The 24,083-nt window shown below is 40.7% G+C and overlaps 2 protein-coding genes across 2 annotated transcripts; both read right to left on the reverse strand.

The window, feature by feature from the left end:
• Positions 1–12,667: 12,667 nt before the first annotated feature.
• Dera (deoxyribose-phosphate aldolase) lies at positions 12,668–14,250 on the reverse strand. The gene is made up of 3 exons (XM_067775689.1): positions 13,837–14,250; positions 13,184–13,770; positions 12,668–13,120 (listed from the first exon to the last, which is right to left on the reverse strand). The coding sequence occupies exons 1-3, from the start codon at positions 13,862–13,864 to the stop codon at positions 12,782–12,784; spliced, it is 954 nt and encodes a 317-aa protein (XP_067631790.1). The 5' UTR covers positions 13,865–14,250; the 3' UTR covers positions 12,668–12,781.
• A 3,079-nt stretch (positions 14,251–17,329) lies between these two features.
• Positions 17,330–23,432, reverse strand: LOC137245288 (putative ATPase N2B). Its single transcript, XM_067775688.1, has 5 exons — positions 22,867–23,432; positions 22,372–22,805; positions 20,813–20,984; positions 20,486–20,749; positions 17,330–17,996 (listed from the first exon to the last, which is right to left on the reverse strand). Exons 1-5 carry the CDS (start codon positions 23,266–23,268, stop codon positions 17,874–17,876), a joined length of 1,395 nt encoding a protein of 464 aa, XP_067631789.1. The 5' UTR covers positions 23,269–23,432; the 3' UTR covers positions 17,330–17,873.
• Between the last annotated feature and the right edge of the window lie 651 nt (positions 23,433–24,083).

Raw genomic sequence — 24,083 nt, forward strand, 5'->3', positions numbered from 1 at the left:
CGAAGGGATTGTCAAAAGGAGATGGCAATCTCAAAATGAAACCAACACATTGCACAGTGTTTCGTGTAGAACAAGCTAGCTGGACAAAAACAAAGTTCTTATTCCAAGAAAAGTGTAATGAGAAATGAAAGAAAACAAACAAAATAACGGGATTTTTGTTTTTTTTTGATATTTTTGCTCATATATATTCAGCCCAATTCTAAACGAAAATTCCGTGCGAGTTTTTTCCCTTCTCCCATTCCTCGTATTCTAAATAAAAATTCCTTGTGAATTTTTTCACTTCTCCCTTTCCTCCTATTCTGAACAATGTTCGAAAAAGCGGAAACCGGTTATGGGAGTAAAGTAGGTATTATGAATGTGAGGGAGAGGGAGAATTCTTTGCCATTTCATAGGAGTTTTTTCACTAGTTAAATTAAAGGGAATGCATCAAAATAGTTAAAGGAAATTGGTTATTTTAAGAAAGAACACTTATTTGTACAAATTTGTGCTAAAATATGTATTTATGTTCTACCACAATATTCTCACTGTTAATACAACAACAACAACAATCACAATTTGGCATATGGCGAAAGGCGAACTCAACTCGACTTGGCCGCCAGAAAATTGCTTTGCAGAATGAATGCAGGCAACTCCGGCGGATTTGTGTTATCCCGCCGGTCTTCTTCTTATGCTCCTCTGTTGATGTTGCTGTGGCACCAATTCATTACTCATTTCAGTGAAATGATGAATGAAAATGCAATAATTATTTCTTAATTTCAAACAAATTGGCAATAATAATTAAACTTTTCAATTTTTTAAACAAAATAAGAAATGCACAACGAAATTTCAATTGACAAAACAGCTGACTTCGAAAATTCGAAATTCCTATTCCCCAATTATTCTTCTCCCTAGGAGAACAGAATTGGAGGAATTTTTCCGCGGGAATAAAAAAATCCGCGAGAACAAAATTCTGCGAGAAAATTTAGAATTGGTCTGATTGAGTAATTGAAGTAAGAAGGCAGGAATGGCCGTAAAATGCATTGATTAATTTGTAAAATTCTCGTTGAATATTAAGATTGATGGTAGCGTGCTCCGCCTATCATACCGTATGCCCTGGGTTCAACTCCCGGGCAAAGCAACATCAAAATTTTAGAAATAAGATTTTTCAATTAGAAGAAAATTTTTCTAAGCGGGGTCGCCCCTCGGCAGTGTCTGGCAAGCGCTCCGATTGTATTTCTGCCATGAAAAGCTCTCAGTGAAAACTCATCTGCCTTGCAGATGCCGTTCGGAGTCGGCATAAAACATGTAGGTCCCGTCCGGCCAATTTGTAGGGAAAAATCAAGAGGAGCACGACGCAAATTGGAAGAGAAGCTCGGCCTTAGATCTCTTCGGAGGTTATCGCGCCTTACATTTATTTTTTTTTTTTATTTCTTTTAAGTGAACACTTTTACATAATTTTTTTGATGGATTCTAAGCTCGAAGGTAAGTAAATTTTTTTAATAGTAATTCTTTCACAATTAGAGTATTTTCAATATATTTAACATTCCGTTATTAAGAAGAAAAGGTATTTTTTCCCTAAAAAAGGTATTTTTTCCCAAAAAATGATGCGGATTATTACCTTCTCTTGTAGATTTACCTTTTGCGGCTAATACCTGTAGCGGGTTGTCAGTACGGCAAGAAATGCTTCTGCTGCTCTGATGCGGTGGTTTCCAAATCGAAATCAATCAACACTCGAGAATACTTTAATTCTTAACAACAAATAACTTTATTAATTCAAATTAATGTACTCAAAAATATTGGCAAGTATTAGCAAAAACGATTATTCGATAGCGAGCGGTATATATAAGAAAACAAAAAAGTTACATACATCCGCGGACATCCGGGCTTAATTTTACATATGTTATAGTCGCAAGTATTCTCTAATAGTCGAAAGAAAAAACCATTGCGAATTCTTTGCACATCTATTTTTAATTTTTTTTTTGTAGATTTAGTTATCTCTACATATCAAATAGGATGTATGTACGTACCAGCTCCGACGAGATATTTGAACCTTTAAAGCTGATCTACAAACGGCAAAACCAATTCCCTGGTACAGGGAACAAACACGTAGCCATAAAAAATACAAAAATAAACGCGAAAGGTCAACAAGATCACACCAAAAGCAAAAAGGCGAAGATCATTGACTTCAACCTGCCACAACCTACCGCACCAGTCACCAAGTCATAAAAACAGGTACATACAATGGTTTGATGAAGATAAACCAAAACCAGGTTTCGGCAATACCAATGACGGCAACACTGCGCTTCCCAAGGCAGTCGGTTCTATGTACCGGAGCGACTCGGGATTTTTCCCGACCAAGGACTGTCATTTCAGTGTGACCCCATTTAATTTGTTTCGTCCCTCCCACAAATTGTTATCCTCCCAGCAGCTCCTTGCAGCAGGACTGCTACATATTCTCTTACTCCGGGAAGGTATCGAACCCAATCCGGGTCCGTCTCCTGACCCCGGTCCTGAGAAATGGTTTTGCTGCATTTGCCAGAAAAGAATCTTTTTAGGACGGTCATACTCTGTTCAGTGTGTCTCGTGCAAGGGATGGTTGCATCGGACAGGTTGTTCTGGGCTTGATCCCAAAACCCGACGTCCACGTAACTTTTATAAATCTTTTGTGGCTCCTTGCTGCTCACGCCCAAGGGCGTCCCGTAGTCTACGCCTAAGCGCCCCTCCACTACCTTCCAGCAGCCTCGCTGCTCAGCAAGCCACAACAAGTACCCGCTGCTGCTCGCGCCCCATGGCGCCAACAACTCAAACAGCTGATACCACTCATAACTACTACCTTCGTAGTAGAGCTGGTAGCAATGCTGAGCATCAGCCCCTGCCCCGTCTTCTTCTCCCCCCCCCCCCCCCCCCCCCTCTTTTCTGGCAGCAATCGTGCAGGTCAGGGAAACAGACTCTTAGTCCCTACCTCCGTTTGCACCGTCTGCCAGCACAGAATATATAGGTTTGCGACATCCGCTCAATTCAGCTCCTGCCTTGGGTGGTGCCACTTTCCTAGATGTTCTGGTGTCCGCGACGGAAACCCCTCGACGGGTTTCATCGCGCCATGTTGCCAGGTCGCAAACCCAAATCATCCGGGTACCCCAATGCTTGCCCAAGGGCGCCCAGTCCCAAGGCCACAACAGCAATTGCGTCCTGGCCTTCCACAACCTAGGCGTAGTCACCCGTCACTTACCCCTAGAGTGGCGGCGTCACCCCTCATGCACTTCAGAATTCTGCAGTTAAACTGTAATGGACTAACTGGGAAGATTACGGAGATAGTCGATTTCATGAAGCGGCACAACATCCGCATTGCTGCGATTCAAGAGACTAAACTCACAGCAAGATCTACATTGCAGACCTGCTCTGGGTATAATGTCCACAGGAAGGACCGCGAGAGCGGAAATGGAGGCGGCCTCGCGTTTATTATACACCACTCTGTGCAATATCATATATTTGATCCTGGCATCGACCGCAGGGACAATGTCTTAGAACGTCAAGGCCTATCTGTCCGGTCAGGCGATGCAAATCTAGAAATCATCAACATCTACATCCCTCCTGCCACCTGTTGCCCCAGTGGATACCGCCCTAAAATCGAGGCCTTACTCACTGGCAACAATCGCATTATCTTAGGCGATTTCAATGCCCATCACGACCTATGGCATTCAAACTTGCGGGCGTACAGTAGGGGTGAGATGTTGGCGGATCAAATAGAAGAAACGACGTTCTGCACAATAAACGGAGACGCCCCCACACGTATGGTAGGAAGCTGTCATAGCTCGCCAGATATCTCAATCGTGAGCGCAGAACTCGTAAACTGCGTCAACTGGCAGCCGATGGTAACATTGGCATCCGACCACCTGCCCATACTTATTTTGTTCGAGCGTACCGCCGACTTCATCGTCACCGAAAAACGCACTTTCATAAACTTCAAAAAAGGAAAGTGGGAAGAATATAAACCTGCAACAGACAGCAGCTTTGCTGCCCTCCCTATCCCGACTGATGCCCGCCAAGGGGAGCGTGCCTTCCGTAAGGTCATTGAATCCGCCTCGGCACATTTCATTCCCGCCGGGAGAATTCCCGAAATCCGGCCCCACTTCCCGGCGGAGGCCGCGAGCTTAGCGAGGGAACGCGACCTTATAAGACAGCTTGATCCAGGCGACCCCCAAATAAGGGATATAAACCAACGCATCAGATTGCTTGTGTGTTATTTCCAAGCACATTTGCAGCTAGCCCCTCATCAGCATGGCTTCAGAAAACTCTATAGCACTACCTCCGCGCTAAATGTCATTAGCACCCAGATAAATTGCGGTTTGAATCAATACCCCCACCATAGAACAGTACTCGTAGCGCTAGACCTATCAAAAGCCTTTGATACGGTCAACCATGGCTCATTACTGCAAGACCTCGAAGGGTCTACCCTTCCCCCATGTCTTAAAAGGTGGACCGCAAATTATCTGGGTGGTCGGCAGGCATCGGTGCAATTCAGAAACGAAACATCAAAACCAAGGAGAATTAAACAAGGGGTGCCACAGGGTGGTGTCCTATCCCCACTTTTGTTTAATTTCTACATATCTAAGCTACCTTCACCACCGGAAGGAGTCACAATCGTTTCCTGCGCCGATGACTGCACAATAATGGCCACAGGTCCAGGCCCAGAGATCGATGAGCTATGCAATAAAATAAACGGCTATCTCCCTGATCTCTCCAGTTTTTTCGCCTCGCGAAACCTGGCATTGTCACCGACTAAATCTTCCGCGACCTTATTTACAACATGGACGCCCCAAATTTCGACCATATTGAACATCCACGTCGATGGCACTACGCTACCGACTGTCCTACACCCCAAAATCTTGGGTGTGACGTTTGATCAGGATCTACATTTTGGTGAGCACGCAACCGTAATTGTTCCGAGAAATCAGAGCCGTAATAAAATCCTCAAATCCCTTGCTGGCAGTACCTGGGGAAAAAATAAAGAAACGCTCATGACCACATACAAAGCAATTAGCCAGCCGATTACGTGCTACGCGTCACCCATATGGTCGCCAAGCCTAAAAACTACCCACTGGAAGAAACTACAAGCCTGCCAAAATACTGCTCTCAGAATCGCCACGGGCTGTCTTCTTATGTCCCCAGAACACCATCTGCATAATGAGGCGAGAATACTCCCCATCAGGGAGAGAAATGAGATGCTGACCAAACAGTTTCTGTTGAATACCCAGAAACCTGGGCATGCCAACAGACATCTGATTGACGAACCAGCACCGCCTAGGGGCCTAAGGAGTCATCTCCGTAAGCATTTTGAGGAAATACGGCACCTGAGAACCCAGCCGTATGAAGCGAAAAAACACAAGCAGGTCCTTGGTGAACTCCATAGACAGGCGTCGGACCTTTATGTCGGGAATTGCCCGGTGAATCCAGTACTTGAAGAAAAATATCCAGAACTCGCGGAAGAGGAACGCATACTCCCCAGGGAAACGCGTGTCACTCTTGCTCAACTTCGTTCTGGATACTGTAACAGGTTAAACTCTTACCTATCCAGAATCAACCCCGACATACAAAATGTATGCCCCGCTTGCAATGTGTCCCCACATGACACCAACCATCTCTTTAATTGTAATGTGGAACCAACGCCTCTAACACCCCTTTCCTTATGGTCCACCCCTGTTGAAACGGCAAGTTTCCTTGGACTCCCGTTAGAGGATATTGATGACAATTTGTGATCGGTCGCGGCTATTAGGTGGGGCGAGCATTGCTACAACAACAACAACAACGGCAACACTGCTCGTAGGTTTTTCGAAAATTCTGAGGCTAGTGCTGAGATTACGGGATTGGATATAACGCTCATCAAAAGATTCGACACTCCTTCGCGCATTAGCATATGGGTACAATATAAATATCAAAAAATTTGAAAAATTTGCGGTCGAGACTAAAAAACTATACATAGATCTCTATCCATGGTTTAATATTCCTGTTAAAAATAAAAAATAAAAAATAAATGTAAGGCGCGATTACCTCCGAAGAGATCTAAGGCCGAGCTTCTCTTCCAATTTGCTCCTCTTCCGTGCTCCTCTTGATTTTTCCCTACAAATTGGCCGGACGGGACCTACATGTTTTATGCCGACTCCGAACGGCATCTGCAAGGCAGATGAGTTTTCACTGAGAGCTTTTCATGGCAGAAATACAATCGGAGCGCTTGCCAGACACTGCCGAGGGGCGACCCCGCTTAGAAAAATTTTCTTCTAATTGAAAAATCTTATTTCTAAAATTTTTGATGTTGCTTTGCCCGGGAGTTGAACCCAGGGCATACGGCGTGATAGGCGGAGCACGCTACCATCACACCACGGTGGCCGCATATGCCTGTTACAGTTCATAAATTCTTAGTGCATAGTACTGATATTATAAAATCAGCAATTTTATCTATTGGTCAACTTTCCGAGGAAGCACAGGAAGCCCGTAACAAAGATTTGAGACGATTCAGGGCTGATAACACACAAAAGCAGTCGCGTGAAGCCACGAATAGAGATCTTATGAATATGTTGCTTATAACATCGGATCCTTTAGTTAACAGTTTTAGGGAGATACTTAAGAAAAAATTTTAAAGTCTGACTTCAGAAGTCTTAAATTTACTGTCCCCCGATAATGTTGAGGAGTCAATAAATACCCCAGTTGTTTCAAGCTTTCACAGTAGTGTTGCTAAAATTGCCTTCTATACATTTATATAAATTACACATTTATATAAAGGTAATCCTTAACATTTTTATATCATCTTTTTATTTTCAATTTTTTAGTAGTGCCTACAAAAAGGCAATTGCAACTTTAATTGGTAATTTAAGTAATTCCTAGGTGAAAATTATTAGCTGTGTTTTTTTTCACATCTATATACGTTTACGCTTAAACTTTATATGGACTGCTAAGCGACAAACTTAAATACACCTCTGAAATTGCTACGCATAAAATTAGTACTACTAAATTTCAATACGCATTATACTCAGATGTAACTGAAATATGTGTCTTATGTTTCACCCTCTGCACTAATTCTATGTATTCTATGCGCGTTAACTATTTATCACAACTGATTCAGCTATATGTTATACACTGAAATACAACAGAGGGTTGTGTCTCTGCTTTTCGGTACACCATGTGCTGTAGCTAGTTGTTTAACCACTGCCGCTAGATGGTCCCCTAAGCATTATCTAAGCGCAAACGAAACATATACGCGTGTAAAAACAACATGGCTATTATCTATATTTATTTGTTCAAAATAGCAAGATTTAAGAGAATTATTGGAATTTCCTCTGGCAACACTGGCGAAAACAACAGAATTCCATCTCGTTTGCCAGCTACTTATGTGCACAGCTGAAAATCGTGGTGAAATTCGCATACGCCTGAAAGTCTAAAAGAATCGTGGTGAAAGTCGCGTACGCCTAAAAGTATGCAAGGACGTGCATTGAGTTGGGCCTTCAACGAGGTGGAATTCTACAACGCATGCAACACTCAGGAGGCTAGCCATGAAGGTATGGCATAATCTTCTAAATAGTTCGACTTGTGCGTTACGTGGTTCAAATTTTTTGATCAAACATTGCACTGTCACCGAGTTTTAAACTATATTTCAGGTTTCAAGTCTCTAGATATCCAGGAAGTTAGTTAAAAATCGCTTGCAAGACTCCCAATTTAAAATTATTTTTCTCAATATCTCGATCCATGCGCCACCTAGCGGAATTTTTTTGATAAAATATTGCATTGTCACTCAAAAATTGATGCAAGATTCCCCCGTTTTTAAAGGATTTGCAGTTATCTTGACTAGCGCGTCACTTAGCGGAACTTTGTTTTCTATAAGTTGTATTGTCACCAGGCCTCTAACTGAGTGCCAAGTTTCAAGTCTCTAGGTAACCGGGAAGTTAGTTAAAAATGGATTGAAATATTCTCTAATTAAAATTTGTTTGTTTTTCTGTAGTTCACCGACAAGTTACTCAAAAATCGATAGCAAGATTCCCTTCGTTTTTCAGGGATTTGTAGTTATCTCAATTAGCACGCCACCTAGCGGAACTTTGTTTTCTATAAATTGTATTGTCACCGGGTCTCGAATTATGTGCTAAGTTACAAGTCTAGAGGTAACCGGGAAGTTAGTTAAAAATGGATTGCAAGATTCACAAATTAAACTTAAATTTCCTAACATCTCGATCCATGCGCCACGTAGCGGAATTTTTTTGACAAAATATTGCATTGCCACCGGGTTCCGACTTACCGCTCAAGTTTCATATCTCCAGCTCACCGGGAAGTTACTCAAAAATCGATTGCAAGATTCCCTGCATTTTTTCAGGGATTTTCGTTTATCTCGATTCGTCTGCCACCTGGCAGCATTTTGTTTTCCACGAATTGTAGTGCCATCGACTCGCAAACTATGTGCTAAGTTTCAAGTCTCTGGATCACCGAGAAGTTAGTTAAAAGTCGATCGCAAAATTTCCATTTTAAAATTAATTTTCTGTATATCTCGATCCGTGCGCCACCTAGCGGATTTTTTTTCACTTGCATTGTAATGTCTCACAGATCTGAACTATGTTCTAAGTATCAAGTGTCTAGTTCAACGGGAAGTTACCGAAAAAGACTTTTCCTTGGGTCCAAAATCGTATGGAAATGAGGAGACAAACATGAAAGCGACTTAATATAAAGGTAGAAAAATGGTAACCCATTCAGTCGTGTTTAGCCGTTACATTTCGTTACATTTTTCTTAAAAAACGCTGGAAAACTTCGAATACAAATTTTTTAAATTTTGTTTCATGTTTCTTCCCTGTTTTTGATCGTTTTACTACATTTTGGGTTACAAAAAAGGTTTTTTTTTCAGACGCATAGCTATTTCTAATGAAATCCGAAATAGTGATATTGTCCTTTTTCGAACTGGCAGCCGTGACATTCCTTTCAGCGGGCGATCTAGTCACGAGCCATGATTCAATCACAAGAGGTTTGCTCGGCTGACACATTTTTTAACAATTGCAATTTTGCTCCCAAATCGAGTTGACATCCGTTAACTGTGTTGTTTCTTTGCGATTTTTCGAAAAATATTAGTAGTAGAATAGGAAGCAATTAGTTTACATATACCCGATAAGTACTGAACTGCATAATTAGAAATTTTTTTTTAAATTTTAGGATGAATTTATTTACCATGCCATAGTCTATTAGTGTGGAACATAGGTAATTTTATGAAAAGTGAGGACACCAAGAAATCGTGCACTATTAATATACGAAACCTAAACAATTCAAAATTCATCGTTCAACGTCAAAAACTCGGCTAGTAAATCGATTCATGTAAGAATGTAATAAGTAAATAATGGAGATGCCATAAAATCTACTCATTGAGCGAGTTAACTTATTCATTCCGTATGTTTGTAACATTCGTCTGCATTTAATAATTTGTTGAGTCGTTTAATATTTGGAACATTATGTATATACTTATTTGGAATCTGTTCCGAATATTCTAAATTAACGGTTTATCCGGAACACTTCCATTAATACTTAAACGGAAAAGAGCTTTCCGAAATTTCAGAATAGAAAGGTAAATACTCCCTTTGTAGCAGGACCGCACAAAAGCTTAACTCTTCCGCCAAAGTCAAGGCCGAAATATAAAGTTCTAAGTCAATAAGCCATTTTCTTAAATTTTTTTTTCGTCATTTCATTGCGGATGCTGAGTAGAGTATCACCCTATGCCGGCTGCCAATTCGAAATCGCCCTATCTCAAAATACTTTTCAAAAATTTCCCATTTCAGGATTTGTCACAAAAACGCTCCTCTTTAGGTTGAAGAACGCCTTAACTCAGAATGATTTTTCTTAACTCCCTCTTATGTCAAAATGCATTGAACTTATGCTAAGATAAGGAGTTTTTGAAATAAATTTTGAGATATTATATATTTGAATAAAACCGTCGTACGGCATACTTCAATCAAATCCTGAAAGAATGACCAAACCAAGAACCCTCTATATCAATTCACGAAATATTTAGTTGAAAATGAATTATTTCCCTCAAAACCTTTTGGCATTTTCACATTTATTATCACTGCTAATATACTACTAAAGATACTTTTCTACAAACATTTTCGCTGAGGGGGGATTGAATTATTCCCCCTTTTCCTTACTGGGTAAAAGCAACCCGTCCAGATTTTTAAACTTGGGAGTGTCAAAGCTCTGTCATAATTGGAGAACAAACCTGTAGTAATTGAATCATAGTCACGAGCTACAGTTGTGAACAAGAAAATAGCAGCAAAATGTTTAACAAATTTTATCAGGTGTTCTTTTTTTATTTATTTTCGTGAAGTTTAGACGAATGATTACAAAAACTATTGTCTGGTTTTTTAGTACGAGAGTAAACTCTAGTTTAAGTTGCCTAAAGTTTAACCTTCCCAAATTGTTCAATGACATAAAGTTTTGCTACTCATCTCAGCTCTTAAGCGGACGAAAGGGCACGGTTATACTCTAATCAACTGTAACACCCTATCTCAGAAAGCTTTTGAAAAACTTCCCATTTCAGAATTCGTTTGAAGAACGTCGTGTCTCTGGATTTATTTCAAAAGCGCGCTATATCATATTAAAATGTATTGAATTTGTGCTGAGAAGGCGTTTTTAAAACAAATTCTGAGATAAGGCGTTTCTGAAAAAGATTGTGTATAAGGCAGTTTTTCAAAAGTTTTCTGAGATAGAGCGTTTTTGAAGCGGAAGTCAATCTAGTGTGATATTCCACTCAGCAATATAGTTAATAATATTATTACAGCGGGTTTTAAGCTTTTACAAAACCTGTTATTATTATCCGGTTCGGATTTGAGCGTTTTCGAATAAAAATAACGGTTACTGTTTCAGTTTAAGTTTTTGACCCAATCATATACAAATTTTTTTGAAATTATGAGGTTATTATTATTACTAGGAGTCGATATACTAGGACCTTTATTAAGATCTATTGTTAACTAAGCGTGGGGCAGTTGAGGGCGAGCAGTTTAGTGTGAGTTATAAGGGAGTAATTTGATGTGCTTGTAGGCGTATGAGTCGTGGCACAGTGGATGACGTACCCGATTCACACGTTTGGGGTTGCGGGTTCAAAGCCCACTGCAAGCAAGCATTTTTTTAATTTATTATCTTTTTTATTTTATAAATTACTATTTTAATGGACTGTATGTTATTTTACTTTGTTTATGGTGTATTTAAAATACGGGACGATGCAAAGCATCGGTACAGCTTATTTATGATATCTTTATTTTAATGTATTTGTTTGTTATTTTTAAATTTGTTTAGAGAGAGGTCACTATGTACCTGTTACACCTTGTATTTATTCATTGGGGGGCGAGCACTGGGGGCTCCAAGGTATTGGCTGCGGGATGAGTCATCTTGTTTTGCTTTGAAAAACCCCTTGTATTTATTCATTGGGGGCGAGCACTGGGGGCTCTGAGGTTTCGCTCTAATGAGCCACCTCATCTTCTATTTGAAGAACCTCTTGTATTTATTCATTGGGGCGAGCACTGGGGGCTCTGAGGTTTCGCTCTAATGAGCCACCTCATCTTCTATTTGAAGAACCCTTAAAAAATGTGATATGGAGGCGAGCACTGGGGGCTCTGAGGTTTCGCTCTAATGAGCCACCTCATCTTCTATTTGAAGAACCCTTAAAAAATGTGATATGGAGGCGAGCACTGGGCTCTGAGGTATTGGCACCCCATCTTCTACTCGAAGAACCTCTATTTTAAATTAAAAACTAAAACTATATCTTTAGAATATTTCACTAACAAGTTGAGAATTACAAGCACACTCAATGGCTAATGAAACAAACGAAAGAAAAAAAAGTCATAGTTTAAGTCGCTTAAACAATTGTTCTTGACCATTGAGCCTATTACTGTATGTGGAGGTCTTTAATATATTTAACTACCTCTTCAGGGTTTTTACTCCATATCAAGAGGGGATTAAGAGCTCCGCCACCTCGATGGGAGAGTATCCGCCTTGACGCATTCGCATAGAATATAAACTGGTGTTTAGTTCTCCAGCCTGGTTGATATTCTTGTTGCCGGAAGTATCAATAATTTGGCCTGTATTTGCTATGGGCATTCAACACAGGGTTTTATGAACTCCTTTGCCTCCCAGTTACAAATGGTTTCCCTAGTGTGTGCCTTTGTGGGTCTACAGAAGGGCTTTGGACTACAAAAGGCTGCTATAGCACCCTGCTTAACTAGGTATCCCACCTAGTTATTACCTTCATGAGCTTGATGCTCGGAAACCCACCCTATTAATACTTTGTTTTTGGCTCCCAGATCATTTAGGACTGCAATGCCTCCATCCACTAGCTTGGCAAGTAGTTTTGTAAGAATGCAAGGCACGCAAGGCTGGCTGTCTGACATAATGATACTGCTCAAGGATAAGCCTCTCCGTATACATTCTCTAGCGTAAACTTTTATTGCATGGATTCCTGCCAGAAAAGTAGTGGGGAAGCATCCCAATGTTATCGATTTCCTGAAACTTGGCCGATAGATACCTGCTCCCGTTTTTCCGTCATCAAATTTGACCCCCATTCGTGGACCAGACCACTGAGTCAAAGTCAGTATATGCATTCCTTGTTTCCCAAAGAGTTTTGTGAACAACGGATACCTCATTGCATCACTAGCATGCTTTAAGTGTTCAGGGAAGGTTTATAAAAGGTTCATCGATTTGTATATTTATAGTAGAACGATTTAAATGCACTTTTTATAAAATTCTACAGACCATTGTCTTTCAATATTTTGTTACTCACACACTTGAGTTGCTACGAACCAGTTAGTTTTTGTTGGTTGACATAGGCATTAACAGACTCCACGATTTTATCTAACAATCCAGATGCGCCAAATCGGAAAAGCTCAGGCTGCAACCAACGTGCACCTACAGTTTCTTTAACCAAAGTAAGCCAGGCAATTGCATCGGCCATAGTACGCACTCCACCGGCAGGTTTTAGTCCAACCAATATGCCTGTGCGTCGATTAAATTCTTGTATTGCATAAATCATAGCTAGACCAGCCGGTAGTGTGGCATTTACCGTCTCCTTACCGGTGGATGTTTTTATGAAATCTGCACCAGCCAACATACATGCCATGGATGCTTTGTATACCTGTAAAAAAATATGAAAACAGTTTTTAATTTGCAGATAAACTGAAATGGCAATATCTTTTACATTTTCCATATCCCCCAGTTCACCAATGGCTAATATAGTTTTCAAATGCGCCCTCTCACCACATGCTTTGCGCATTTCGCATACTTCACTATAAACACCTTGCCAATCGCCCACTAATGCTAACTGTCGATTAATAACAATATCAATCTCAGTGGCTCCCGATTCAATAGCAAATTCAATCTCAGTTAAACGCGAATCCAAACCATATTGTCCAGCCGGAAAGCCAGTTGCTACAGATGCTATTGCTATGACATCATATTTCTTCAATTCCTTTAACTTTGCTGCAGCATCAGCAACACGTGCTGGATATACACATACGGCGGCGGTGTGTATGTCAGGCAATAGTTCTGGCTCAACGCCAAGTTCTACTAAAATGTGTTCAGGTATTGGAAATGCAGCACGTTGACAAAGACTACGCACGTTCGCAGCTGTATCATCGCCACCCAAAGTTGTGGAATCGGTCAGGGTGAGTGCTTTCAAAGCCCATACTACTTGGTTAAGATTTGTTACACTTCCGCGCTTGGAAATCTCGAAAGCGATATGCTCCAGCTGACGATGCGAGATAGCACAATCGAGAAATGACTCCTCTAAAAATTGAATGTTTCAATTGGTTTAATAAGATTTATGACTTATTCTGAATTTATTATACGTACCAAAGGGTAAAATTTGGTTGACTTTCATTGATAAAATTTATGGTATTGTGCTTCAACCTCCAACGTTCACCAGTTGATGATAACAAACAAAGATGACATCAACAACATCAACAAATGATAACAAATATACTTAAGTGTTCTCAGTTAGAATGTTTCACTCCATTATTAGTTGTACTAAAAAGTACCTTTTTGTGGAATCTTACGGCTCTGTTATATTGTATAGCACTCTGATGGGAAATGGACCAGACTCATATACATATGTAATAATAATATATTGCTAATAGAAAATGCTCGCGATGTGTTTTGAATTCAAAATCAAAACAAGACAGCCTATAAAATTTTTGTGATTGTTGCCGCATAAGTGTGACAAGAAAAAATTTAAATTTAGGTTCATTCGATTATTGAATACAAAAACATAAACGTTTAATATATATCGGCACTCTGATGTTTGGGAATGTACTCAGCCTTTTGTAGTAATATAGGAGTATTACTTATATGACCAGACCCCTTTTTTTAAAGATATTTCGGCAATTCAAAACAAATTTGTATTTATGTGCGCGTCTGTTGGCCCTCCGTCTAACTTTGTCAACCGTAGAATGCATTATGTAATGTCGGAAGAAAGCGCTCGCGCATTTTTTCGAATCCGACAGCACTTTATCGCCAAAGGCGATGGAAATTTTGTCGTTGTGATTAGACGGATTCGATAGGGACTTTACGGTGGACCAAAGCTTACCCACACCGGCAGAGAGGTTACAACTCCTTAGATGCTGCTCCCATTTCGCCAGCTTGTGTTCATCCACTAGCAATCTGATGCGTCGGCTTATTTCCCTTATTTGGGGGTCGCCGGGATCGAACTGTCTTATAAGGTCACGTTCTCTCGTTAAATTTGCGGCCTCCGCCGGGATATGAGGCCGAATTTCGGGAATTCTTCCGGAGGGAATAAAGCGAGCTCAGGCGGATTCAATGACCTTACGGAAAGCCCTTTGGCGAGCATCAGTCGGGATAGGGAGGGCAGCAAAGCGACTGTCTGTAAAGGATTCGTACTCGCACCACTTTCCTTTTTTAAAGTTTATGAAAGTGCGTTTTTCGGTGGCGATGAATTCTGCGGTACGCTCGAGCGAAATAAGTATGGACAAGTAGTCGGATGTCAATGTTACGATCGGTTGCCAGTTGACGCAGTTTACGAGTCCTGCGCTTACGATTGATATATCTGGCGAACTGTGACAGCTTCCTACCATACGAGTGGGGCGTCTCCGTTTATTGTGCAGAACGTCGTTTCTTCTATTTGATCCGCCAACATCTGACCCCTGCTGTCCGCCTGCAAGTTTGAATGCCATAGATCGTGCTGGGCATAGAAATCGCCTTAGATAATGCGATTATCGCCAGTGTGTAAGGCGCTGATGTTAGGGCGGTATCCACTGGGGCAGCAAGTGGCAGGAGGGATGTAGATGTTAATGATTTCTAGATTTACATCGCCTGACCGGACAGATAAGCCGTGACGTTCTAAGACACTGTCCTTGCGGCCGATGTCGGGATCAAATATATGATACTGCACAGAGTGGTGTATGATAAACGCGAGGCCGCCTCCATTTCCGCTCTCGCGATCTCTTCTGTGGACATTATACCCAGAACAGGTCTGATGCGGATGTTGTGCCGCTTCATGAAATCGACTATCTTCGTGATGTTCCCAGTTAATCCATTAAAGTTTAACTGCACAATTCTGAAGTGCAGTGGGGGAGACATCGTAGCTTTAGGAGTAAGTGACAAATGCAGTTGTGGCCCTGGGATTGGACGTCCCTGAGTAAGCATTGAAGTACCCGGTGTATTTGGGTTTGCGGCCTGGCAACATGGCGCAATGAAGCCCGTCGGGGGGTTGCCGTCACGGAGACCAGAACGTCAAGGAAAGTGGCACCGTCCAAAAGGTGATAGGGACTAAGAGCCTGTTTCCCTGACCTATACGATTGCTGCCGGAAAAGAGGGGGAAGAAGACGGGGGCGGGAGCTGATGCTTGGCATTGCTACCGACTCTACTACGTAGATTGTAGTTATGAGTGGGAGCGGCCGTATGAGCTGGTGGCGTCGTAGGGCGCGAGCAGCAGCGGGTACTTGTTGTGGCTTGCTGAGCTGCAGAGCTGCTGGAAGGTAGTGGGTGGCGCAGAGGCGTAGACTAGACTACGGGACACCCTTGGGCGTGAACAGCAAGGAGCCATAAAAGATTTATGAAAATTGCGAGGACGTCTGGTTTTGGGATCTAGCCCAGAAAAACCTGTCCGATGCAGCTATCCCTTGCACGTCACACTGACAAGAGTATGACCGTCCTAAAAAGATTCTTTTTCAGCAAAGGCAGCAAAACTATTTCTCAGGACCGGGGTCAGGAGACGGGCCCGGATTGGGTTCCACACCTTCCCGGAGCAGGAGAGTATGGCGCAGTCCCGCTGCAAGGAGTTGCTGGGAGGATGACAATTTATGGGAGGGACGCAACAAATTAAATGGGGTTATACTGAAATGACAGCCCTTGGTTGAGAAAAATCCCGAGTCGCTCCGGTACATAGAACCGGCTGTCTTGGGAAACGAAGTAAATTTGGCAATTTGGTAACTTTCTTTGTTGGTGTTTATTCCAACCGCTTAGTTTTTACCGTTAGTTGATTATCATGGAAAGTCACGGTAAAATGTAACAGTGTTGGGTTGTGAACTGTTTTAAGAACCAGCAATAAAACTACTAGTCTTGTTATCAATCAGTCCGAAACACTTCTTTCCCGAACGCATGCTCTTACCCCAAACTTTCCGCGGCAGCACTACAAGCATATTTTGGGAAGATAGTATGAAATATAGCTTCTGAGTCCACCCCACAATCCTACCCTAAATTCATGTCTATAAGTTAGCTGTTTTCATTCTTTCACTTTTGCTATCCAGTTTGTTCCAATGTATTCGCTATAAGTATGTATGTGTTGGTGTAAGTACATTTTCTTTCGATGTATTGAAATTATATAAAAAGCCAAAATGCTACCAAATGTAATAATAAGCTCTTATCCAACGGTGGCGGCCACCGTGGTGTGATGGTAGCGTGCTCCGCCTATCACACCGTATGCCCTGGGTTCAACTCCCGGGCAAAGCAACATCAAAATTTTAGAAATAAGATTTTTCAATTAGAAGACAATTTTTCTAAGCGGGGTCGCCCCTCGGCAGTGTCTGGCAAGCGCTCCGATTGTATTTCTGCCATGAAAAGCTCTCAGTGAAAACTCATCTGCCTTGCAGATGCCGTTCGGAGTCGGCATAAAACATGTAGGTCCCGTCCGGCCAATTTGTAGGGAAAAATCAAGAGGAGCACGACGCAAATTGGAAGAGAAGCTCGGCCTTAGATCTCTTCGGAGGTTATCGCGCCTTACATTTATTTATTTTTTTATCCAACAAAAATAATTTCTTAAATATTTTATCATACCACATTGGGCTTTCATTTTTGAAATAATTAGAAGTTAGAGATTTTTTTTTATAAAATATGTACATATGTACGTTTTATTGCTTTACTTACAATCGCGCTACCTTTATATATTTTTTAAATATACAATTGGCTAGTATTGCTTTACTATATAAATATTACTGCATAATACTAAATACTGCTAAAGCTTGATTTATAATCACTTCGAAGACTACCTTTTACAAGGACATTTTTCTACCAATAAATAAATATACAAATTATACATAATTAAAACTCCAAGCACCATTCGTAAGCAATTAGTATAACTTTCGAACTTAAAATAATGACAAACTAGGCTCATATTAAGCTGGCTCGAATTTAATAATTTTAACTATGTTTATGTTACGAATTATAAATAATATGCATAAATATATTTTATTATAGCAATTTTGTGTGAACTTATTGTGTTATTTAAGACTTAAGTTATACTTAAAGTTTTGTACATACATATATGATTATGCATGTTGCGAATTTGGTTTAACTAAGATCGAAATTAAGTACATTTGAACACTGAATCAGATGTGTGTGTGTGAGAGTGTTGCACGAACAATATCCAAAACTTTTCAACGATGTTTAGCCCACTGCTCCCAATATTCCTTCTTCTGCATCTCATATAAACGTGATATTGTGCGATCGAAGGCGAACGCCTCTTCTTCACCGGTGAAATAGTTGGCCGCTGATTCTTGCTATAAGAGAAATGAAAATATTACTGACGATTTCTCGACTATTCCTTTGACCTATATTTATGGAGAGATTTAGCTTTCAAAACATAGTTATTGACCTTCGAGGTTGGACCCGATTTAATATATTTCTTTTTTATTGTACAAAAAAATGAGTAAAGCTTATAAGGATTCAAAACTTAGATCACTGAAAATATTAAAAGGCACATACGGCAATAACCTCATAACTATGAAGCTAACTTCGAAAAACAGAAATATAACTGTTTTGCTTTATCACAGACAATGACAATGCTCCATTCAAGCCCTACATCGCAGCGGAAAATTTTAAAGAAGTAAATCTAATATCCAGTTCACTTGCTTCAACAATGTTTCAAAATTTTCCAAAAAAGGGATCTGAAAGTTCATTTGAAAACTTTTCCACACGAGCGTTTCAAATTGAAGTCTTTAACCTCTGTATTCTTCTTTTTATACTCAGCTGAGCAGAGTTCACAGAGTATAATAATTTTGTTCGCTTAACGGTAATTCGTAACTTTATACTTCTTTATATCAAATTGATCTGGGCGAAAAAAGAAATTCATTTAGCCATGTCCGTCCGTCCGTAAACACGAAAACTTGAGTAAATTTTGAGGTATCTTAATGAAATTTGGTACGTAAGTTCACCTCAGATCGCTATTTAAAATGAACGAAATCGGACGATAACCACGCCCACTTTTTCGATATCGAAAATTTCGAAAAACGGAAAAAAAAAGGGATAATTCATTACCAAAGACGGATAAAGCGATGAAACTTGGTAGTTGGGTTGGCCTTATGACGCAGAAAAGTTATTAAAATTTTGGGCAATCGGCGTGCCACGGCCCACTTTTAAAAGAAGGTAATTTAAAAGTTTTGCAAGCTGTAATTTGGCAGTCATTGAAGATATCAAGATGAAATTTGACAGGAATATTACTCCTATTACTATTTGTGTGCTAAATAAACACCCACTTAAAAAAAAAATTTAAGTCAAATTTACATACCATATAAATAAATTAGCGGTACCCGACAGATGATGTTCTGGGTCACCGTGGTCCACGTTTTGGTCAATATCTCGGAAACGCATTCACATATATAACTAAGGGCCACTCCCTTTTAAAACCCTCATATTGATACCTTTAATTTGATACCCATATCGTACAAACACATTATAGCGTCATCCCTGGTCCACCTTTAAGGTGATATCTCGAAAAGGCGTCCACGTATAGAACTATGGCCCACTCCCTTCTAATATACTCTTTAATACCTTTCATTTGATACCCATATCGTACAAACACATTCCAGAGTCCCCCCTGGTCCACCGTTATGGCGATATCCCGAAATGGCGTCCACGTATAGAACTATGGCCCACTCCCTTTTAAAATACTCTTTAATACCTTCTTCAATTTGATACCCATGTCATATAAACCCATTCCAGAGTTACCCTAGGTTCATTTTCCCATATGGTGATTTCCCTTATTTTGCTCCAAAGCTGTTGTTGTTGTTGTTGTTGTAGCGATAAGGTTGCTCTCCGAAGGCTTTGGGGAGTGTTATCGATGTGATGGTCCTTTGCCGGACACAGATCCGGTACGCTCCGGTACCACAGCACCATTAAGTTGCTAGCCCGACCATCTCGGGAACGATTTATGTGGCCACATTAAACCTTCAGGCCATTCACCCCCTTGTTGTTGTTGTTGTTGTAGCGATTAGTTACTCCCCGAAGGCTTTGGGGAGTGTTATCGATGTGATGGTCCTTTGTCGGATACAGATCCGATACGCTCCGGTAACACAGCACCATTAAGGTGCTGGCCCGACCATCTCGGGAACGATTTATATGGCCACATTAAACCTTCAGGTCATCCCTCCCTCCCCACCCGCAAGTTCCATGAGGAGCTTGGGGTCGCCAGAGCCTCGTCTGTTAGTGAAACGGGATTCGCCGCTCGAAGGTGAGGTTGACAATTGGGTTGGAGAAGCTATATATTGCGCTACACAACCCCTTGAATCCCCATTCGCCCCCTCTCCACCCCAAGTTCCATGAGGAGCTTGGGGTCGCCAGAGCCTCGTCTGTTAGTGAAACAGGATTCGTTGCGGATAGGTGAGGTTGATAATTGGGTTTGGAGAAGCTATATATTGCGCTGTCAACCTGAAGGGTTGCGCTACACAGCCCCTTGAATCTGGTATTTTAGTCGCCTCTTACGACAGGCATACCTACCGCGGGTATATTCTGATCCACTAACCCGCTGGGGTTTTGCTCCAAAGCTCTCACCTGAGTATGTAATGTTCGGTTACACCCGAACTTAGCCCTCCTTACTTGTTTCAGTACGATTTTAAATACCAGTTAAGGTTCTTTAAAGTTTTATGAAAATAGCCAAAGTGGTTATGTTCACTTTTAGTTTAAACTCGCACTAAAAACCGGGCCTTACAGCTATTTCAAAAATGGCTGATAGTTTTTTTTTCGGAGTCGTATCTTAAGACACTTTACATACCGATCCATGTTTAATATTTAAGTCGTCCATCAATGTACGCTCTGAATCCGCTAGTGCTGTGGGTTTTTCGCTAATATCAAAGAGTTTTTCAAGCGGTGATTCAGCGCTGATGACAACACGCACTCTGTTATCGTACAATGTATCAATGAGCGTAATAAAACGACGCATTTGAGTCTTTTGGAATAGGGTCATCTTTGGTATATCACGTATTAGCACTGTATGAAATAGTTGAGCTACTTGCAGATAATCACTTCCAGCAAGAGGCTAAGGAAAAAAAAAAGTGATAATTATTTAATTTATTGCTTATTAAAATCAACTTTTAATTACCCGATCACAAAGCTCTTCAAAATTGCTATCCAATACACGCCCGCAAGTTTTTTGAAAAGTCAAATCACGACCAAAATGTGTTATTATGCGTGGACGTACAATATCATTTTCTTGCGTGCAAAGAATTTTGAACATGCGTTCCATTTCTCCATTAGCATCTGTTTCTGACCAACTGCAATTGTGAAAAAAATAAAGATTTATAGTGAAGAGATTTTAGAAGTTTTGGTTTCAATGTGCCTGTAGGCATATGATAAAAAATATATTTATTTTAAGAGTGAATAAAAGCGCAACGTAAAAACATGTACGTAAAGGTGCGGCAAAAAAATAGAGCGGCAGTAAAAGCTGAACTTATATATTTTCTCCTAAAACAAGTACCCATCGATTTATGCAATAAAACATGGACTTATCGTGGTTTTTCGTAAGAAACAGACACACCACTTGGGGTGGGGAGGGAGGGATGGCCTGAAAGTTTAATGTGGCCACATGAATCGTGCCCGAAATGGTCGGGCTAGTACCTTAATTGTGCTGTGTTACCGGAGCGTACCGGATCTGGATCCGGCAAAGGACCATCACATCGACAACACTCCCCAAGCCTTATCGCTACAACAACAACAACAACAACCTGATCATTCAATAAAGGGCAGTTTCAGGATCACTTCGAAACTATTTCGAGTCTGTTTCGGGACAATTTTGGGGCAGTTGAAGCAGTCTTTCGGGTGTATTTCAGGATTTTTTTTGGTATTTTTTCAACACAGCTTCAGGCTATTTTCAAGACTATTTCGAAACCATTTTTGGACAGTTACAAGATCACTTCCGAATCATCTCGAGTCTAATTTGGCACCGATTTGGAACCATTTCAAGAGAGTTTTTGGGTTATTTTATGATCCTGTAACTGCCCTAAAATTGTTACGAATTGGTCTCGGAAAACTTTCGCAATGGTTTGAAGGTTTCCCGACGTACATAAAATAATCCCAAAGTGGGTCTGAAATTGTTCCTATTTGATCCCGATATAGGCTCGAAATGATTCTGAAGTGATTCTGTAACTGTCTGGAAATGGTTTCCAATAGTCTTGAAATGATCCTGAAGTTGTTCCGAAATGATGCCTAATATAATCCGGAAACGATCCTGAAACTGTTCCGATATAGTCTCGAAATGTTCACGAAACGGTGCCGAAATAGTCCCAAAATGGTCAAAGAATATATAATGCAGCTCCATCTCTTTCAAAATTTTATCGAAGTCCATCAATCCTTTACGCATGGACAAAAGTGACCCTTAGCTCCACGAAGGCTAGAGGTGTTTCTCATGTGGACAGTCAAATGTGTGATCGGAATCTGCACTCCTTTCTCTGTGACCCCTCCAAACATCAATTCCTCTCATATCTGCTATTTCCAATTAAGAGCGCCACCAAAAGCGAAATAATGAAGGAATTTAGTTAGTGAAATATTTGTTATTGTTGTAGCAGTGCGTCAATTAAATTTGTTGGGTCCCTTCCACAAATTTTCTGATATTGGTAGTTTTTTTATAGTATAAGATGAAGCTAACTATAATTTTATACATACACAAAATAATTTGTTGAGCCCGATTGTGCAATGCGCCTGTAATCAATCCCACTATTCAGTTCGCTAACTATGCAACGATGTTGCAATATACCGATGAAAGGTAGAAAGGTACTACGCTGCAAACCGTTTTTGTACAATTCTTGAGGATGACGATTACTTGTGGCCACCATCACAAGACCATCATTAAAAAGATGAGTAAACAAACGCTTTAATATCATGGCATCAGCAATATCAGTAACTTGAAATTCATCAAAACAGATAAGCCACGATTCGGCTATAATTTGGTCAGCTACTGGTCGTGTGGGATCATAAGGTGCTGGGCTTTCCGAATTAAATGCACGTTCGTTAGGTCCACGATGTTCTTTTGCTGCGTGTATACGTTTATGTACATCCGTCATAAATGAATTGAAGTGAACACGTTGCTTTCGTTGTATCTAGAGAGGTGAAATTTAGATAATGCAATTTGAAACAACTTACAATGCAACTTATACTTACGCCCGTGCAAGCATCAAAGAACATATCCATGAGTGTAGTTTTGCCACCGCCAACGCTACCGAAAATATATAGTCCTTGTGGCACCTCATCACCTACACTCAATTCGACGCCACTTCGATTACTGGTTCCCTTAAATAAAGTGCTAAAAAAGCTAACATCGCTTACACTTGAAACCGGTTTGTACGACTGTATGCTATTATATAGGGCTTCTAAGCGTTCAGCGGTTGCCTTTTGTTCTGCATCTGGCAGCAGTTCTTTGTTGGCAACACCTTTTTTGTACACCCTTAATGGACTTATATTTCTTTTTTGCGTCAGAAATTGTGCATGTGATGCAATGAGCAACTGTTGGTAATCAGCTCCTCCAAACCTCAAACGTGAACACACTCCCAGCCACTTAAGCATTTCCCCAGAGAAATGATTTGGTAATTGTATTGTCAGCACTTATTAAATTTAGTTATCATCAAAAATTTAGTTTATTATATCTACAATTTAGTTATATATGTATGTTTAATTTTGTTTGTCACCTCGTCATTGTTATGTAAACACCTTCCCCTAAACGCGCGTAAAATTATGACTTTGACAATTTAGGCCAAATGCCAAAATTTACAGCTGTTTTTACATATGATTACAATAGAGTTGCTTTGTAAATACTCATGTGCAACAGTGGCAGGCAGATAAGTACGGAATATGTTACCTGTTATGTTATTTAAACAAAATACGTATCAGCATGTTGTTGTTGTTATCTATGTTGATGGTCTTTTGCCGGATGCAGATCCGGTACGTTCCGGTAAGAAGCACCATAAAGGTACCAGCCCGCCCATCTCGGGAACGATTTGGTATGACCACATGCAATCTTCTAGGTCATACCGCCCTCCCACCCCATGGATCCATCAGCAGTTCGGGGTCGCCATAGCCTCGGCTGTTAATGAAGCAGGATTTGCCACGGGTAGGTGAGGTTGACAATTGGGTTGGAGATGCTATATATTGCCCTGGCAATCCCTTGAGAGAGTTGCGCTACACAACCCCTTGAATTAATTTGGTATTTTAGTCGCCTCTCACGACAGGCATACCTTCCGCGGGTATATTCTAAGCCCCCTAACCCGCTGGGGTAATTCTAAAATTCTACGGATCAGCCTCTTGTTATTGTTGTTATAGTAGAAGACTTTGGAGTGCTTGGTTTGGTTTTAAACTTGGTCCCTTCGAAAGTAAGGAGGCCT

This window comes from Eurosta solidaginis, chromosome 3 (genome assembly GCF_040869045.1).
Source record: "Eurosta solidaginis isolate ZX-2024a chromosome 3, ASM4086904v1, whole genome shotgun sequence".
Classification (NCBI taxonomy): Eukaryota; Metazoa; Arthropoda; class Insecta; order Diptera; family Tephritidae; genus Eurosta; species Eurosta solidaginis.

Coding starts and splice junctions, on each gene's coding strand:
- Dera (XM_067775689.1), bottom strand. CDS start 13,864: ATGAAAGTCAACCAAATTTTACCCTTTG. Junction 13,771..13,836: donor CAACCAAATTTTACCCTTTG/GTACGTATAATA, acceptor TTCAATTTTTAG/AGGAGTCATTTCTCGATTGT. Junction 13,121..13,183: donor AACTGGGGGATATGGAAAAT/GTAAAAGATATT, acceptor ATTTTTTTACAG/GTATACAAAGCATCCATGGC.
- LOC137245288 (XM_067775688.1), bottom strand. CDS start 23,268: ATGCTTAAGTGGCTGGGAGTGTGTTCACGTTTGAGGTTTGGAGGAGCT. Junction 22,806..22,866: donor TCTTTGATGCTTGCACGGGC/GTAAGTATAAGT, acceptor TCACCTCTCTAG/ATACAACGAAAGCAACGTGT. Junction 20,750..20,812: donor TTGAAGAGCTTTGTGATCGG/GTAATTAAAAGT, acceptor TTTTTTCCTTAG/CCTCTTGCTGGAAGTGATTA.